General features: G+C 45.0%; 1 protein-coding gene across 2 annotated transcripts in view; it reads right to left on the bottom strand.

The window, feature by feature from the left end:
* The window catches only part of KCNQ1 (potassium voltage-gated channel subfamily Q member 1), a 202092-nt gene that overhangs the window by 57625 nt on the left and 128240 nt on the right, over nucleotides 1-16227 (bottom strand). For both annotated transcript variants that reach the window (XM_068261481.1, XM_068261480.1), the window contains exons 4-5: nucleotides 4545-4671; nucleotides 4323-4401 (exon numbers count right to left, since the gene is read on the bottom strand). In XM_068261481.1, the coding sequence (XP_068117582.1) occupies nucleotides 4323-4401; nucleotides 4545-4671 (206 nt within the window). The remainder of the gene's footprint in view (nucleotides 1-4322; nucleotides 4402-4544; nucleotides 4672-16227) is intronic.

Below are 16227 nucleotides of genomic sequence, written 5' to 3'. Positions count from 1 at the left end.
ATAGACTTTAAAATGCACTATACTGACCTTAGGGCCCTATTCCGGAAAGCGGATTGCAGCAGCTTTGCTGATCACACTGAGCACCGTGATAACATGTTAATTGCGGTGCTCATTTCCCACTAGCATGCTTCATTTTTTCCAAATCGCAATTATTGGGCGATCATGCTCCGTTCCCAGCAGCTATACGGCGCAATCACGAGTAGTGGAAATTGTAGGTTGTGTGATCGCAGCGCGATTACGATTGCGCTTCCTAGTGGAAAAGGGCCCTCACTTCCCCACCCGGCTACTTTTTGATGCCACCCGGCTGAAAACAATTTCTGGGGAGAACACTGATAGGTATTACATTCTGTACAGGGAGAAGGGATTCTACGTACAGTCAGGTCCATAAATATTGGGACATCAACACAATTCTAACATTTTTGGCTCTATAAACAACCACAATGGATTTGAAATGAAACATACACGATGTGCTTTAACTGTAGACTGTCAGCTTTAATTTGATGGTATTTACATCCAAATAAGGTGAACGGTGTAGGAATTGTAGCCTTAAAAGAAAAAGAACGTGCACCATCCATCTGTAGCGTCGGCTGCCGATCCCACTTAGTTCCCGGTGCACCCACCTCCACCCCCGCAGCTGCACATTGACGTGTTGAAGGTAGTCTGTTTGATGTTTATTCCATTGAGCATGTTATTGCCAGAAGCACAATAAACTACTATGGCTACGGACGGATGGTGCACGTTCTTCTTTTGACGCTACAATTACGCTCATCTTCCTTCATGCTTGTTCCACGGAGCACATGTCCAGAATAACGCCAGTTGGGATTGTTGCAACAGTGGTGAGTATGTTTGTATTCAAACCTCGCGACAGATGTTGTGGAATTAAGAGGGGAGTGCCACACTAGTCTTTTGCTCTCTTTTGATAACGAACGGTGTAGGAATTACAACAGTTTGCCTATGTGCCTCCCACTTGTTAAAGTGAATGGGAACCGCATTTAAAAAAAATGAAGCAAGTACTTACCTAAGGAGAGGGAAGGCTCTGGGTCGTATAGAGCCTTCCGTCTCCTCTCTCGGTGCTCCCTATCCTGTGCTGGCTCCCCCCCGGTTCAATCCCCCGCCGAAAGGGTATTTGGAAGTCTTCGGGAGCCGTGTCCTTCCAAAGACGTGCGGCTCCATACTGCACACACGTGAGCGTGCAAGAGAGCGTGCTTGCACAGGCGCAGTACAGGGCCGCCCTTCTTCAGGAGCACTCTGGCTCCTTGAAGACTTCTGAAGCCTCCTTCAGCCGGATTAGTCAAATACTGCTACCGGGCGAGCCAGCACTGGAACGCGGGGACCAGGAGAGGAGCGCGAAGGCTCTTTAGGACCCAGAGCCTTCCCTCTCCTTGGGTAAGCATCTGTCTCATTTTTTTAAATGCGGTTCCCATTCACTTTTAGGGACCAAAAGTAATGGGACAGAATAAAAATCAAATACAACGTTCGCTTTTTAATACTTGGTTGCAAATCAAGTTAAAAATCAAATTTGCAACCAAGTATTAAAAAACAAAAGTTTTATTTAATATTGTTTATTCTGTCCCAATACTTTTGGTCCCTTAAGGGAGGCACATATGCAAACTGTTGTAATTCCTACACTGTTCACCTGATTTGGATGTAAATACCCTCAAATTAAAGCTGACAGTCTGCAGTTAAAGCACATTGTGTGTTTCATTTCAAATCCAATGCGATTGTGTATAGAGCCAAAAATGTTAGAATTGTGTTGATGTCCCAATATTTATGGACTTGACTGTAACTACATTTTAATTAAAGGGGGGGCAGTACTTAACCACTTGAGGACCCACCCTTTACCCCCCTTAAGGACCAGCGCTGTTTTAGCTGATCTGTGCTGGGAGGGCTGTGCAGCCCCCAGCACAGATCAGGGTGCAGGCAGAGCGACCACATCGCCCCCCTTTTTTCCCCACTAGGGGGATGATGTGCTGGGGGGGGGGGTCTGATCGCTACTGCCTGCCTGGGTGTTGCGGGGGGGGGGCACCTCAAAGCCCCCCTCCGCGGCGAAATTCCCCCCCCCCCCCTCTGCTACCTGCCCCCCCCCCAGTGATCTGAGGCTGCACAGGAACGGATCTGTCCTGTGCAGCCTCTAACAGGCTCCTGCCTGTCATGTGACAGCGATCCCCGGCCGCTGATTGGCCGGGGATCGCTGATCTGGTACAACGCTGCCGTGTTGTACGAATGTAAACAAAGCGGATTATTTCCGCTTGTGTTTACATTTAGCCTGCGAGCCGCGAATGGCAGCCCGCAGGCTATTCACGGAGCCCCCGCCGTGAATTGACAGGAAGCTGCTGCCTGATTAATTAGCCTGCTGGTCCTGCAGCTGCCACTTTGCCGACGCGCGGTATGAGTGCGCGGTCGGCAAGTGGTTAAAAAGACACAGTTACGTGCTAAAAGTCTGCAAACCAGATCATTGCTAGTCTTTACAGGAGCACCTCTGAAGGACACCTGAAGTTAGAAGAATATGGACGATGCCATATTTATTTCCTTTTAAACAATAGCAATTGACTGGCATCCTGCTGATCTTTCATGCATCAGCAGTGTCTGAATCACACACCTGAAACAAGCATGTGGCAAATCCAGGAAAAACTTTAGTCAAACATCTGAATTGCATGCTGGTTTAGGGACTATGGCTAAAAGTATTAGAGGCAGAGGATCAACAGGACTGCCAGGCAACATGCATTGTTGAAAACCAATTAAATATGGCAGCCTCCATATGCCTCTCACTTCAGTTGTCCTTTAATTTGGTGATATTCTTAGTCTTTCAACTGAAATACATGTGCTCAAAGTCGGAGACAAAACCATGGTAATTCTCTGTTTTGCTGCTACTATACTATCACAAGCCTATTACTACTGCAAATACCCTATTCCCACTAAGACACAATTGCGTTAAAACTGTGGTCTCAATACTAGTGCACACATCTATTTTAAGGAACCTTGTGACATTGCTTGTGTAATACTTGTTTTTTTCCAGCCAACTCCCGAGTCCAATCGAAGGATTGGACTATTTAGAGATATGTTCTAGATCAGAGCAATTCCTTTTCTCTGACCGCATCCTTTTAAAATAACTTTTCAGTATAATGCAATGGGAAAAGTACCAAAAAGTGGGTGAAAGTACTATTAAAACCACTCTGAGGACTGTATTTTCTTGCTGGCTGGTGGTAATGGTAACTGATAATGTGAAAACATAACCTAGGAGAAAACTTAGAAGAAAAAGTGACTTGAATAAGGGCCAGTATGTCTTATTTTCAAAGTGAACCCGAGGCGAATCCCAGGTCAAACAACAAATACTTACCTAAGAAGAGAAAAGTCATTGGATCCTGCAGAGGCTTCCCATGTTGTCCTCCCAACCATTGTTGCTGCCTGGGATACTCCTGAAGATCGCTGCCACATGCCTCAGTCTTCATGTAGGAGCGTGGCTGTGATGCACTCACACAAGCATGGCCATGCCTGCGCAGTAGCACAGAGCTGCTTATGTATGAGTGGCTCCGGCTTACAGAGCAGGCACGGTCGTACTCGCACAGGCACAGCACAGCTGCATGAAGAGGAGCACAGTCGCGATCAGAAATCCGACAAGCTTTTTCTTTCAGAGGTCTACGAGAGGCAATGATGGTCCGGAGGATGGTGTTGGAAGCCTCTGCAATGGTCTCTTCTTAGGAAAGTGTCTGATTTTAGACCAGATGTTTGCCTCTGATACACATAAGTCATTCCTAGGTTCTCCTCTAAACCAGCACTATATACCTATAGCTTCTATCAGGGCTGGATTTACCATAAGGCTCTGTAGGCACGTGCCTACTGGTGCCTGATGTTGGAAAGGCGGCTCACTCCCCTCCCCGAGTGCCGTATGCAAAGTCCGTAAGAGTGTAAATGAGAGGTAACTCACCCTGCTCTTGGCATTCCACTGACAAGATCTGCCTTAAGTCAGGGGCACCTCTAACCACTAGCTACTTAATATTGAGGTTCTTCTAGCTACATAATACTTGCCTCTAGTTACTTAATATTGAGGGTACTTCTGGCTACCTAATACTAATGGGCACCTGTAGCTACATATGCAAGGGAAGTAAGGGAGAAGTGACAGCTGGGACAGCGAGCACACTTAAGGTGCAGTTTGGTAGGGGTATTGATAAAATGACTTTAGGTCTGTGCCAAGTGTGATCTCATTAGGTCAGCGGGCCACCCAGTTTCCAGCACACCTACTGCTAGAACAGGCTTCGTTTGCATCAGTTAGCAGAATACCAGGCTGAAATTTTTATATTTTCTAGTATAAAGGTACAGCTTACCTTATAGCTGATGTAGCAAATACTTGTCCATTCGATCCTACACAAAGGACTATAACAGAGGCGACAACTACGATTAAATCTGAGAAAAAGAAACAAAAACACCAATTAATTGTAATGGACACATTACAGAAAAGGACTTTTACAATTAACAAATAGATTCATAATTTTAGAAGTTTAGGGCAGATTCACATAAAGTGCACATTGAGACAAATAAGTACTGACCAATAACAGAGATAGGTTTCCTAGCAAAGCGAAATCTTCCCCAGATCCCTACATATTTACTTCGGCATCCTGCAGACCACAATCGTATTACATATTCTGTACCAAAGAATACCACCAGAACTATTTCCTATAAAAAGAAAAAATAAATAGAAAAAATACATTACAAACATTACCATATTAAAGGAGTGGTGGAACAATGCGCACTATATTTTATCAGACATCAAAACCACTGCTGATCTCTAACTAATGCGTGGAAGGGGCCAGATAGAGTTGAGCTGAAATTTTCGTAATTTCGCATTACTAAAATTACGCATGCGAAATTTGCGATTACGATGCGAAATTACAGTAGCGTAATTGCCATTTAAATCGTAATCGAAAATACCGTAAGCGTAATTTTCAACGCGTAATTTCGCGTTTCGTTCATGCCGTAATTTCGCATTAAACGCTACCGTAATTTCGCGTTAAACCGTAACGCTCCGTATAATATAAAAAAGCCGCCGACTTTAAGGGTTAATAGCAAAGCCCCCTTAAATGCTAAGAGCCTCAAATTTGGAGAATATATTAAGGAGATCAGGAGGAATAAGAGGAAAACATTTTTTTTTTCAAAAAGACCTTATAGTTTTTGAGAAAATCGATGTTAAAGTTTCAAAGGAAAAATGTAAACATTTAAAAACCCGCCGACTTTAACGGTTAATAGCAAAGCCTGCTTAAAGTTTAGGAACACCAAATTCCCAGGGTATATTAAGGGGATCAGTGGGAATAAGAGGAAAAAAATTTTTTCAAAAAGACCTTATAGTTTTTGAGAAAATCGATTTTTAAGTTTCAAGGGCGAAAATGTCTTTTAAATGCAGAAAATGTCAGTTTTTTTTGCACAGGTAACAATAGTGTATTATTTTCATATATTCCCCCAAGTGGGAAGAGTTTTACTTACTTCGTTCTGAGTGTGGGAAATATATAAAAAAAAACGACGTGGGGTCCCCCCTCCCAGACCTCTTTAAAGAGAACCCGAGGTGTGTTTAAAGAATGTTATCTGCATAAAGAGGCTGGATCTGCCTATACAGCCCAGCCTCTGTTGCTATCCCAAACCCCACTAAGGTCCCCCTGCACTCTGCAATCCCTCATAAATCACAGCCGTGCTGTGAGGCTGTGTTTACATCTGTAGTGTCAGTCTCAGCTGCTCCCCCGCCTCCTGCATAGCTCCAGTCCCTGCCCCCGTCCCTTCCCTCCAATCAGCAGGGAGGGAAGGGATGCAGGCAGGGACAGGAGTTCTGCAGGAGGCGGGGAGAGCAGCAGACTGACACTATAGAGATAAACACAGCCAGCTCTGACAAGCTGTTTGTCAGCAGCGTGGCTGTGATTTATGAGGGATTGCAGAGTTTAGGGGGACCTTAGGGGGGTTTGGGATAGCAACAGAGGCTGGGCTGTATAGGCAGATCCAGCTTCTGTATGCAGATAATATTCTTCAAACCCACCTCGGGTTCACTTTAACCCCTTGTCCCCCATGCAGGCTGGGATAGCCAGAATGCGGAGCACCAGCCGCGTGGGGCTCTGCACCCTGACTATACCAGCCCGCATGGTCCATGGATTGGGGGGTCTCGGAAGGGGAGGGGCAGCCAAGCTTTCCCCTCCCCCTCCGAGCCCTTGTCCAATCCAAGGGGCTCTTCTCCACCTCCGATGGGCGGTGGAGGTGGAGGCCGCGATTTCCTGGGGGGGAAGGTTCATGGTGGAATCTGGGAGTCCCCTTTAAAAAGGGGTCCCTCAGATGCCCACCCCCCCTCCCAGGAGAAATGAGTATAGAGGTACTTGTACCCCTTACCCATTTCCTTTAAGAGTTAAAAGTTAATAAACACACAAACACTTAGAAAAAGTATTTTAATTGAACAAAAAACATAACCACGAAAAAAGTCCTTTAATCTTCTTAATTAACCATTAATACTTACCTGTCCCTTTAAATAAATGATCCCTCGAAATAGCCTCGGAAATGTTCTATCAGTTACAATGTAACAAAGTTATTACAATGTAACAACTTTGTTACATTGTAACTACGCCGCACCCGACGTCACTCGCCGCCGCCGCCGCATACGCGTCTGCGCTGCACACATTCCCGACAGAGCTCTGAGCTATATAGCTCAGAGCTCTGAGAAGCATCTTTGTATTTTGGTTCCAAGGAGCCCCATTGGTCCTTAGCAGACCAATGGGGTTCCTTCAAATCAAAAGGAACCCCATTGGTCTGCTAAGGACCAATGGGGCTCCTTGGAGCCAAAATACAAAGATGCTTCTCAGAGCTCTGAGCTATATAGCTCAGAGCTCTGTCGGGTCCGTGCAGGACGCTAAGTCCCCGCAGCTCCCGCTGCCCTCCCCGCCTCTCCCACATGTCACCCACATGTCACCCACATGTGGGTGACATGTGGGTGACAGATGTGGGCGGGGTGGACAGCGGGAGCTGCGGGGACTTAGCGTCCTGCACGGACCCGGTAGAGCTCTGAGCTATATAGCTCAGAGCTCTGAGAAGCATCTTTGTATTTGGGCTCCAAGGAGCCCCATTGGTCCTTAGCAGACCAATGGGGTTCCTTTTGATTTGAAGGAACCCCATTGGTCTGCTAAGGACCAATGGGGCTCCTTGGAGCCAAAATACAAAGATGCTTCTCAGAGCTCTGAGCTATATAGCTCAGAGCTCTGTCGGGAATGTGTGCAGCGCAGACGCGTATGCGGCGGCGGCGGCGAGTGACGTCGGGTGCGGCGTAGTTACAATGTAACAAAGTTATTGCAATGTAACAACTTTGTTACATTGTAACTGATAGAACATTTCCGAGGCTATTTCGAGGGATCATTTATTTAAAGGGACAGGTAAGTATTAATGGTTAATTAAGAATATTAAAGGACTTTTTTCGTGGTTATGTTTTTTGTTCAATTAAAATACTTTTTCTAAGTGTTTGTGTGTTTATTTACTTTTAACTCTTAAAGGAAATGGGTAAGGGGTACAAGTACCTCTATACTCATTTCTCCTGGGAGGGGGGGTTGGCATCTGGGGGACCCCTTTTTAAAGGGGACTCCCAGATTCCACCATGAACCTCCCCCCCAGGAAATCGCGGCCTCCACCTCCACCGCCCATCGGAGGTGGAGAAGAGCCCCTTGTCCTTGGATTGGACAAGGGCTCGGAGGGGGAGGGGAAAGCTTGGCTGCCCCTCCCCTTCCGAGACCCCCCAATCCATGGACCATGCGGGCTGGTATAGTCAGGGTGCGGAGCCCCACGCGGCCGGTGCTCCGCATTCTGGCTATCCCAGCCGGCATGGGGGACAAGGGGTTAAAGAGGTCTGGGAGGGGGGACCCCACGTCTTTTTTTTATATTTCCCACACTCAGAACGAAGTAAGTAAAACTCTTCCCACTTGGGGGAATCTATGAAAATAATACACTACTAGCCGACCCGCGTCGTAGCATACGCCGCATCTTCGATCTATCTAATAGAGTACATGCCTCAACCTTGAAGCAAGAAGAATAAAGGTGGGTACACACATCAGATAAAAGTCTTTGGAAAATCAAAGATCATAGACCAATTTTACCCCCTTCCGTGTAGTATGAGAGCCATACGCTACACAGTCTATTCTATTGAGCTGCACTCCCCATCAGACAGAGATCTTACCCCCTTCCATGTAGTATGAGAGCCATACCTACACAGTCTATTCTATTGAGCTGAACTCCCCATCAGACAGAAATCTTACCCCCTTCCATGTAGTATGAGAGCCACACCTACACAGTCTATTCTATGGAGCTGAACTCCCCATCAGACAGAAATCTTACCCCCTTCCATGTAGTATGAGAGCCATACCTACACAGTCTATTCTATGGAGCTGCACTCCCCATCAGACAGAAATCTTTGCAAGATGCTGCACACAGAGATGCAGTACACATGCAACAGATCAGTATCTGCAAAAGATCAGTACCTACAAAATACATTCATAGTCTATATCTGCAGATCTCATACACACCTTGTTTAAACGGACTTCATTTGCAGATCAGATCCACCAGGATGGATCTTTGGATCTGCAGATGATTGTCTGATCTGCAGATGAATATCCGTCAAACAAAGTGTGCATTATGCTGGGCATACATGGTATGTTTTCTACCGTGTAATAGAGCCGCTGGCTCGATTCCCGCTCGTCCCCGCAGGCGCCCGGATCGATTCCCGCTCGTCCCCGCGACCGCTTTCTTATTTTCCACTCGTTTCTTCTTTTGTCCTGCCCGCCGGTATCAAGCGCAGCAGAATCGATCCGGCAGGGTATCGGACACGGCTCGATTACATGGTAGAAAACATACCGTGTATGTCCAGCATGAGATCTGCAGATATCATAGACTATAAATGCATTTTGCAGAAACTGATTTTTTTGCAGGAACAGATCTTTTGCAGATACTGATCTGTTGCATGTGTACAGCATCTGTGTGTGCAGCATCTTGCAAAAAATTGTATCTAATGGGGAGTTCAGCTCAATAGAATAAACTGTGTAGGTATGGCTCTCATACTACATGGAAGGGGATAACATTGGTCTGTGATCTTTCATTTTCCAAAGACTTTCATCTGATGTGTGTACCCACCTTAGGCTTTTCATTAGAAAATGTATGCGTGCTCAAACACCAAGTTTAACCCTAGCAAGTCTGGCTTTCCAAATCTGGCCTAATTGGCTATTCATGAGGCAATGCTCATGCAAATATGCATTTGCTTTCACATGCCAAACTATGGAGGGTCAAAAAACTAATACCACAAAGCGGTCCCCCTGCAGGAATTAGTTCATGCTACATTAGCACTATCCAGGAGCGCCACTGAGAGGCTTTCCAATACCCCCTGTTCTGCTTCATGCGCACTAACTTGGGCCCCCCACATGAGAAAGGAGTGAAGCATGGGTCACCCCCAGCTTTAGAGCTCAGGGCTGGCTCAAAAGGATACAACTGCAAAAAATGCTTTCCATGCTCAAACACCAAGTTTAACTCTAGCAAGTCTGGCTTTCCAAATCTGGCCTAATTTGTTATTCATGAGGCAATGCTCATGCAAATATGCATTTGCTTTTGCATGCCAAACTATGCAGGGTCAAAAAACCAATACTGCAAAGCGGTCGCCCTGCGGGAATAAGTTCATGCTACATTAGCACTATCCAGGAGCACCACGGGGAGGATTCCCAATGCCACTCTTTTTATACAACCGGGGGGACCGCGGGGTCCCAGGCTCTCTCACTGCCTGGGAACCACAGAAGCACCCCAGAGGGGGAGGCTGGGTGGCGCAGCCGACCCCCCTAAGCGTGGCCAGCGCCAGGGAAAGCCGTCCGCACCTACCTCCCAATATTAAAAACAGGCACTTACCTTAACGTCCATTGCGTTCTGCTACATGCGCATTAATTTTCTCATGGAAAGCATTTTTTGCAGTTTGTATCCTTTGGGGGCAGGTGGTGGATGGCTTGCTCCGGTGGTGTGAGCCCTGGAGTTAGTTGTCTGCGCTTGTCCTTCCCCCCCCCCCCCCCCCCCCCCGGAGTGTTGTTTATGAGCCAGCCATGAGCTGTAAAGCTCGCGGTGACCCATGCTTCTCACCTTTCTCATGTGGTGCCCCCAAGTTAATGCGCATGTAGCAGAATGCAATGGACGTTAAGGTAAGTGCCTGTTTTTAATATTGGGAGGTGGGTGCGGACGGCTCTCCCCGGCGCTGGCCACACTTGGTGGGGGTTGTCTGCGCCACCCAGCCTCCCCCTCCGGGGTGCTGCTGTGGTTCCCAGGCAGTGAGAGTGCCTGGGACCCCGCGGTCCCCCGGTTGTATAAAAAGGGGGCATTGGGAATCTTCCCTGTGGCGCTCCTGGATAGTGCTAATGTAGCATGTAGCAGGGTTGCTTGCGAATTTTCACCTAAGTCATCCAGTTTTCGGCGAATTTTCACGCAAATCTTCAGAAATATTTGCGTTTTCGAAAATTCATTGTATGCAGATGCTTATGCCCTTATGCAGAAAAATGTCCACAATAATCCGCATGGAAATTCAGTCTATGCAGACGTTTATACGGAAAAATGTCTGCAATAATGCGCAAGAAACTTCTCTGAATGTAGATGCTAATGCCCTTATGCGGAAAATGTCCGCAATAATACGCAAGTAACGCGAAAATGACTGGCATGAGGCGAAAATTAACGCGAAAAAATTAGATGGAAAATTTGCCTGTCAAAACGAAATTAGGCGAAAATTCTGTAAAAATTTTCGCTCATCACTGGCATGCAGCAGGGCGACCGCTTTATTGGTTTTTTGACCCTGCATATAGTTTGGAATGCAAAAGCAAATTTGCGTGAGCATTGCCTCATGAATAGCCAATTAGGCCAGATTTGCAAAGCCAGACTTGCTAGGGTAGGCCTCTTTTCCACGGACAGTTGATAGGCAGTAAAATGCCTCTCAAACTCTTACAACTGCTCACTACTGCCTGGTAACAGCTTGCTGCTGCCTGGTAACAGCTTGCTGCTGCCTGGTAACAGCTTGCTGCTGCCTGGTAACAGCTTGCTGCTGCCTGGTAACAGCTTGCTGCTGCCTGGTAACAGCTTGCTGCTGCCTGGTAACAGCTTGCTGCTGCCTGGTAACAGCTTGCTGCTGCCTGGTAACAGCTTGCTGCTGCCTGGTAACAGCTTGCTGCTGCCTGGGAACAGCTTGCTGCTGCCTGGGAACAGCTTGCTGCTGCCTGGGAACAGCTTGCTGCTGCCTGGGAACAGCTTGCTGCTGCCTGGGAACAGCTTGCTGCTGCCTGGTAACTGCTTACTGCTGCTTGGTAACTGCTTACTGCTGCCTGGTATCTGCTCACTGCTGCCTGGTAACTGCTTGCTGAGCACACAGCTCAACAGTCCGTGGAAAAGAGGCCTTAAACTTGGTGTTTGATCACGCATACATTTTCTCATGCAAAGTACTTCTTCTTCTTGCTCGAAGGTTGAGGCACTTACTCTATTATATATATAGATTGTTACCTGTGCAAAAAAAACGGACATTTTCTGCATTTAAAAGACATTTTCGCCCTTGAAACTTAAAAATCGATTTTCTCAAAAACTATAAGGTCTTTTTGAAAAAAATTTTTCCTCTTATTCCCACTGATCCCCTTAATATACCCTGGGAATTTGGTGTTCCTAAACTTTAAGCAGGCTTTGCTATTAACCGTTAAAGTCGGCGGGTTTTTAAATGTTTACATTTTTCCTTTGAAACTTTAACATCGATTTTCTCAAAAACTATAAGGTCTTTTTGAAAAAAAATTTTTTCCTCTTATTCCTCCTGATCTCCTTAATATATTCTCCAAATTTGAGGCTCTTAGCATTTAAGGGGGCTTTGCTATTAACCCTTAAAGTCGGCGGCTACCTAACATTGATACATGCGTCAACTTTTCCGCTTCGGGAGCATGACCATACGCATTAATTTCGTAATACCCATTGCAATGCGAAAATTACGCTTACGCGAAATTTCGCGAAATCCTTCTTCATTACGATTATGTACTTACGGCCATAAACGTAATTACACTAATTACGCGAAATTTCGCGAAATCGTAATTACTCCATTACGCTCATCTCTAGGGCCAGAGACCGCTGTACACATTCTCAGAAGAGGTGGCTGAGAACCATCTTGAGTGTGTACAATGTTTAAGCATTTGACCAGTACAGGCTGTTTTGTCCTTATGGACCAGAGCAATTTTCACGTTTCAGTGCTCCTCCCACTCACCATTTACTTTATCACTACTTATAACACCAAAATATTCTATACATCGTTTTTATTATTGGGCTTTTTGTAAGAGTTTTTTTTTTACTAAGTACTTTTCTCCATTCCCCGCCCCCCAGCCCCCACAGTTTTGCGTTTATTTATACTATATCACTAATTACAAGCCCTTATTTGCAAAAATAATAGTAATATACCCTCATGACATATATACTGAAAAAGGCTTTCTTTTAAACAATACCAGTTGCCTGGCCTCCTGCTGAGCACACCTGAAACAAGCACCTGGGAAATGCAGTCACACTTCAGTCAGAAGGATCTGATCTGCATGCTTGTTTGGGGTCTATGGCTAAAAGTATTAGAGTCAGAGGAGCAGCAGGGCTGCCAGGCAATTTGTATTGTTTAAAGGGGGATTGTCACCATAAACATCTAATTTCAGCATATATATATATATATATATAGAGATCAGCGCTAGGATGTATAGGCAAGTCCTTATAACAAAAAACCCTTATTTTTCTAGATAAATAATGTCCGTTAGTTCATCCAGGGATCAGAGTGGATCACTCTGTGTTTAATAAAGCAGTCGTCTGCGCTCTATATGGACTTTGGTGAGTCCCCTTAAAACCTTAGATTGTAAATAGACAGCGCTCCGCTTGTAAGATTATGTCACTTCACTCCCAATGGAGTTACACTCACCCCGCCTGTGTGACCACTGCGAGATTGGTCAGAGATCGCTCAATGTAGTCTGGTTGTCTCCTGTTGGTTGGCCGGTGATCAGAAGTTGCTCCTCCTATGCTTTTCCAGACGCTGCTGTTCTTAGGTGCTATTGGCTTCAATGTGTGTCCAGATGCTGCTGCTCCTATATGCAGTTGGCTCAGAAGAGAGGAAAGACCTCACATAGCGTGATTCCGTATAGATAAAAAAGACCTTTATTTAAAATTGCACTTACAGACTCGTGCAGGATAACAGCGCTTAGAGTTTAACGGGCTCCCCCCCGTGCCTCTCCGGATAAGGCTCGTCGGTGGCCACGTTACTCTTTTCCCGTCTTGTGCCGTTCACTCCGTAGTTGGTGCGTACTTCCTGGTCGTCCGTTGGCTCCACCCTACGCGTTTCGTCACCACGCGTGACTCATCAGGGGCGTGGTTAGCCTCTGGACGCCAGGAATATTTGTATCGTCGCTGTGTTGCCTCCTACTTCTATGCCCTATACTTTCATGCTGATTATACCGCCATCATGTGGTCAAGGGCCATAGTTTTCTACCTATCATAACAGGATGAATTTATATTAATTTTCTACACATATACTGGGCCGGAATGGTATTAAATGAGAATAGAAGATGATCTTAGCTCACTACATAAACCCCTGATGGTTCTAACTGTTAGCAATGTAGCAATTTAAGTCTATATCTATATTGTGACCTTTTAGTTGTAAAGTTCCCATCACGGGGGGGAGCCCGTTAAACTCTAAGCGCTGTTATCCTGCACGAGTCTGTAAGTGCAATTTTAAATAAAGGTCTTTTTTATCTATACGGAATCACGCTATGTGAGGTCTTTCCTCTCTTCTGAGCCAACTGCATATAGGAGCAGCAGCATCTGGACACACATTGAAGCCAATAGCACCTAAGAACAGCAGCGTCTGGAAAAGCATAGGAGGAGCAACTTCTGATCACCGGCCAACCAACAGGAGACAACCAGACTACATTGAGCGATCTCTGACCAATCTCCCAGTGGTCACACAGGCGGGGTGAGTGTAACTCCATTGGGAGTTTAGTGACATAATCTTACAAGCGGAGCGCTGTCTATTTACAATCTAAAGAATCTAATTTCAGCAGCAACTGGTCTGAGTGTATTAAGTGATAAAGATACTAATCCTGCATTCAAAACTTTTTCTGCTGTTATGGTTTGGAGTTATCACATACCTTAGGAGCACTGGCCCTTTAAGTGCCATTGCCAAACAGTTGCAGGCTGGGGGTCTTTTTTATCTATAATATATTCCTCCTCTTCCCTTTAGTCCCCCCTCCTTCTAATGACATAAGACAGTGCACTGCCTAGTATAGACCTCAGTGGGAGTGTCTGCAGACTCTGAGAGGAGGGCGAGTAACGAATACACAATTAGCAAGAGAAGAAAAAAAAGTGAGGGAGGAAATTATGTCAGGAGGTCAAAGGTAACAAAAATGGAAACTGCCTAGGATAGGATTCTCTGCCTTTCCTTTGCAAGATTCACAGGAATCATAACGTGGACAGTGCAATACATCTGTTATGTAAGTAGAACTAGTATTTATCTACTTCTATATGTGGGTTTTTTTTAATCTCTAGGTTAGCATAGATGTCACTTGTTCATTAAAAGAAAATAAATATGGCAGCCTTCATATACCTCTCACTTCAGGTGTACTTATGCCTGGTACATAACATGCAATTTATGCCTATTGTCAAGCTCATAGTTACATAATAGAAAACCACACGGTGATAACCTGCACATTGTCAACAGGGTATTAGTGGGGACGTTTCGATGAGAAAGCAGATGTCCTTGTGGGTCACAATAATTTATTTTTACTATTTAACCTATTTTAGTTCCTGGACGTAGTTTCTACGTCCAGGAACCATGCGCGCTCCCGCGGCCGATCGCGCACGTGTACGCGCGCTCCCGGCCCGCGGTTCGTTAGCCAGGCAATCAGTGAATCGGGCTATGGTGCCCGATCACTGATTCCTTTCCTCCGCTAAAAAAGCAACAGCTTCTCTTGGAAGCTTAGCTTTTTCTGGCTGTTGCCTCCCCCATGCGTCTCTCTAAGCGTATGTTACGCTTAGAGTGACGTCATGTAAACAAACTCATGGCCGCCATCTTGTGGCCAAAAAGTAAAACTAGTAAACTACAAGTAAAAGTAAAAAAAAATAAAACTCAAGACACATTCACATTATAAAACTATTGTTTACATCCCACCCTCCCAAAAATACCCAAATAAAATGTTTAATATAAAAAAAACAGAAAACATTACAATAAAAAACAAAAAAAAAACATGTAAATATTTACCTAAGGGTCTACACTTTTTAAATATCAATGTAAAGATGAAATATTTCTATATTTTTTTTTTTATTTTTAACTTGTAAATAGTGATAGATGCAAAACGGAAAAAATGCACCTTTATTTCCAAATAAAATACTGTCGCCATACATTGTGATAGGGACATAATTTTAACAGTGTAATAACCGGGACATATGGGCAAATACAATACGTGAGTTTTAATTATTGAGGCCTGTATTGTTTTAAAACTATAATGGCTGAAAACTGAGAAATAATGAATTTTTTCCGTTTTTTTCTTATTCTTCCTGTTAAAATGCATTTACAGTAAAGTGGCTCTTAGCATAATGTACCCCCCCCCCCAAAGATAGCCTAATTGGTGGCGGAAAAAACGAGATATAGATCAGTTCATTGTGATAAGTAGTGATAAAGTTATAGGCTAATCAATGGGAGGTGAACATTGCTCAAGTGAAAACGACGGAATGCGAATGGGTTAAGTATTCATATAGCGCTGACATATTACGCAGTGCTGTACAGAGTATATATTGTCTTGTCACTAACTGTCCCTCAGAAGGGCTCACAATCTAGTCCCTACTGTAGTCATATGTCTATGAATGTATCAAGTGGCATATGCATCGTAGTCTAGGGCCAATTTAGGGGGAAGCCAATAAATTTATCTGTATGTTTTGTGGATGTTTTAGGAAACTAGAGTGCAGATGTTGACTTGGCTGGGATTCGAACCGGGGACCCAGCGCTGCAAGGCGAGAGTGCTAACCACTACACCACCATGCTGCTTTCTGGCAAATCATTATTTCAATGCACCAAAGGGGAATGAGCCCCGAATATCTCAGCAATCTACCTGGGTGGAAAGCCAAGAAATATAAACAGTTGGTAGGATATGAGGAAAGATCTAGGAAGCAAGGCTTTATAATAAGTGAATCTTTGCCTATTCCCAATAATAACTG

This window comes from Hyperolius riggenbachi, chromosome 11, assembly GCF_040937935.1.
Source record: "Hyperolius riggenbachi isolate aHypRig1 chromosome 11, aHypRig1.pri, whole genome shotgun sequence".
In the NCBI taxonomy this organism is placed as follows: Eukaryota; Metazoa; Chordata; class Amphibia; order Anura; family Hyperoliidae; genus Hyperolius; species Hyperolius riggenbachi.
The sequence above is the reverse complement of the archived record's forward strand: the minus strand, read 5'-3'. Positions and strand labels throughout refer to the sequence as shown.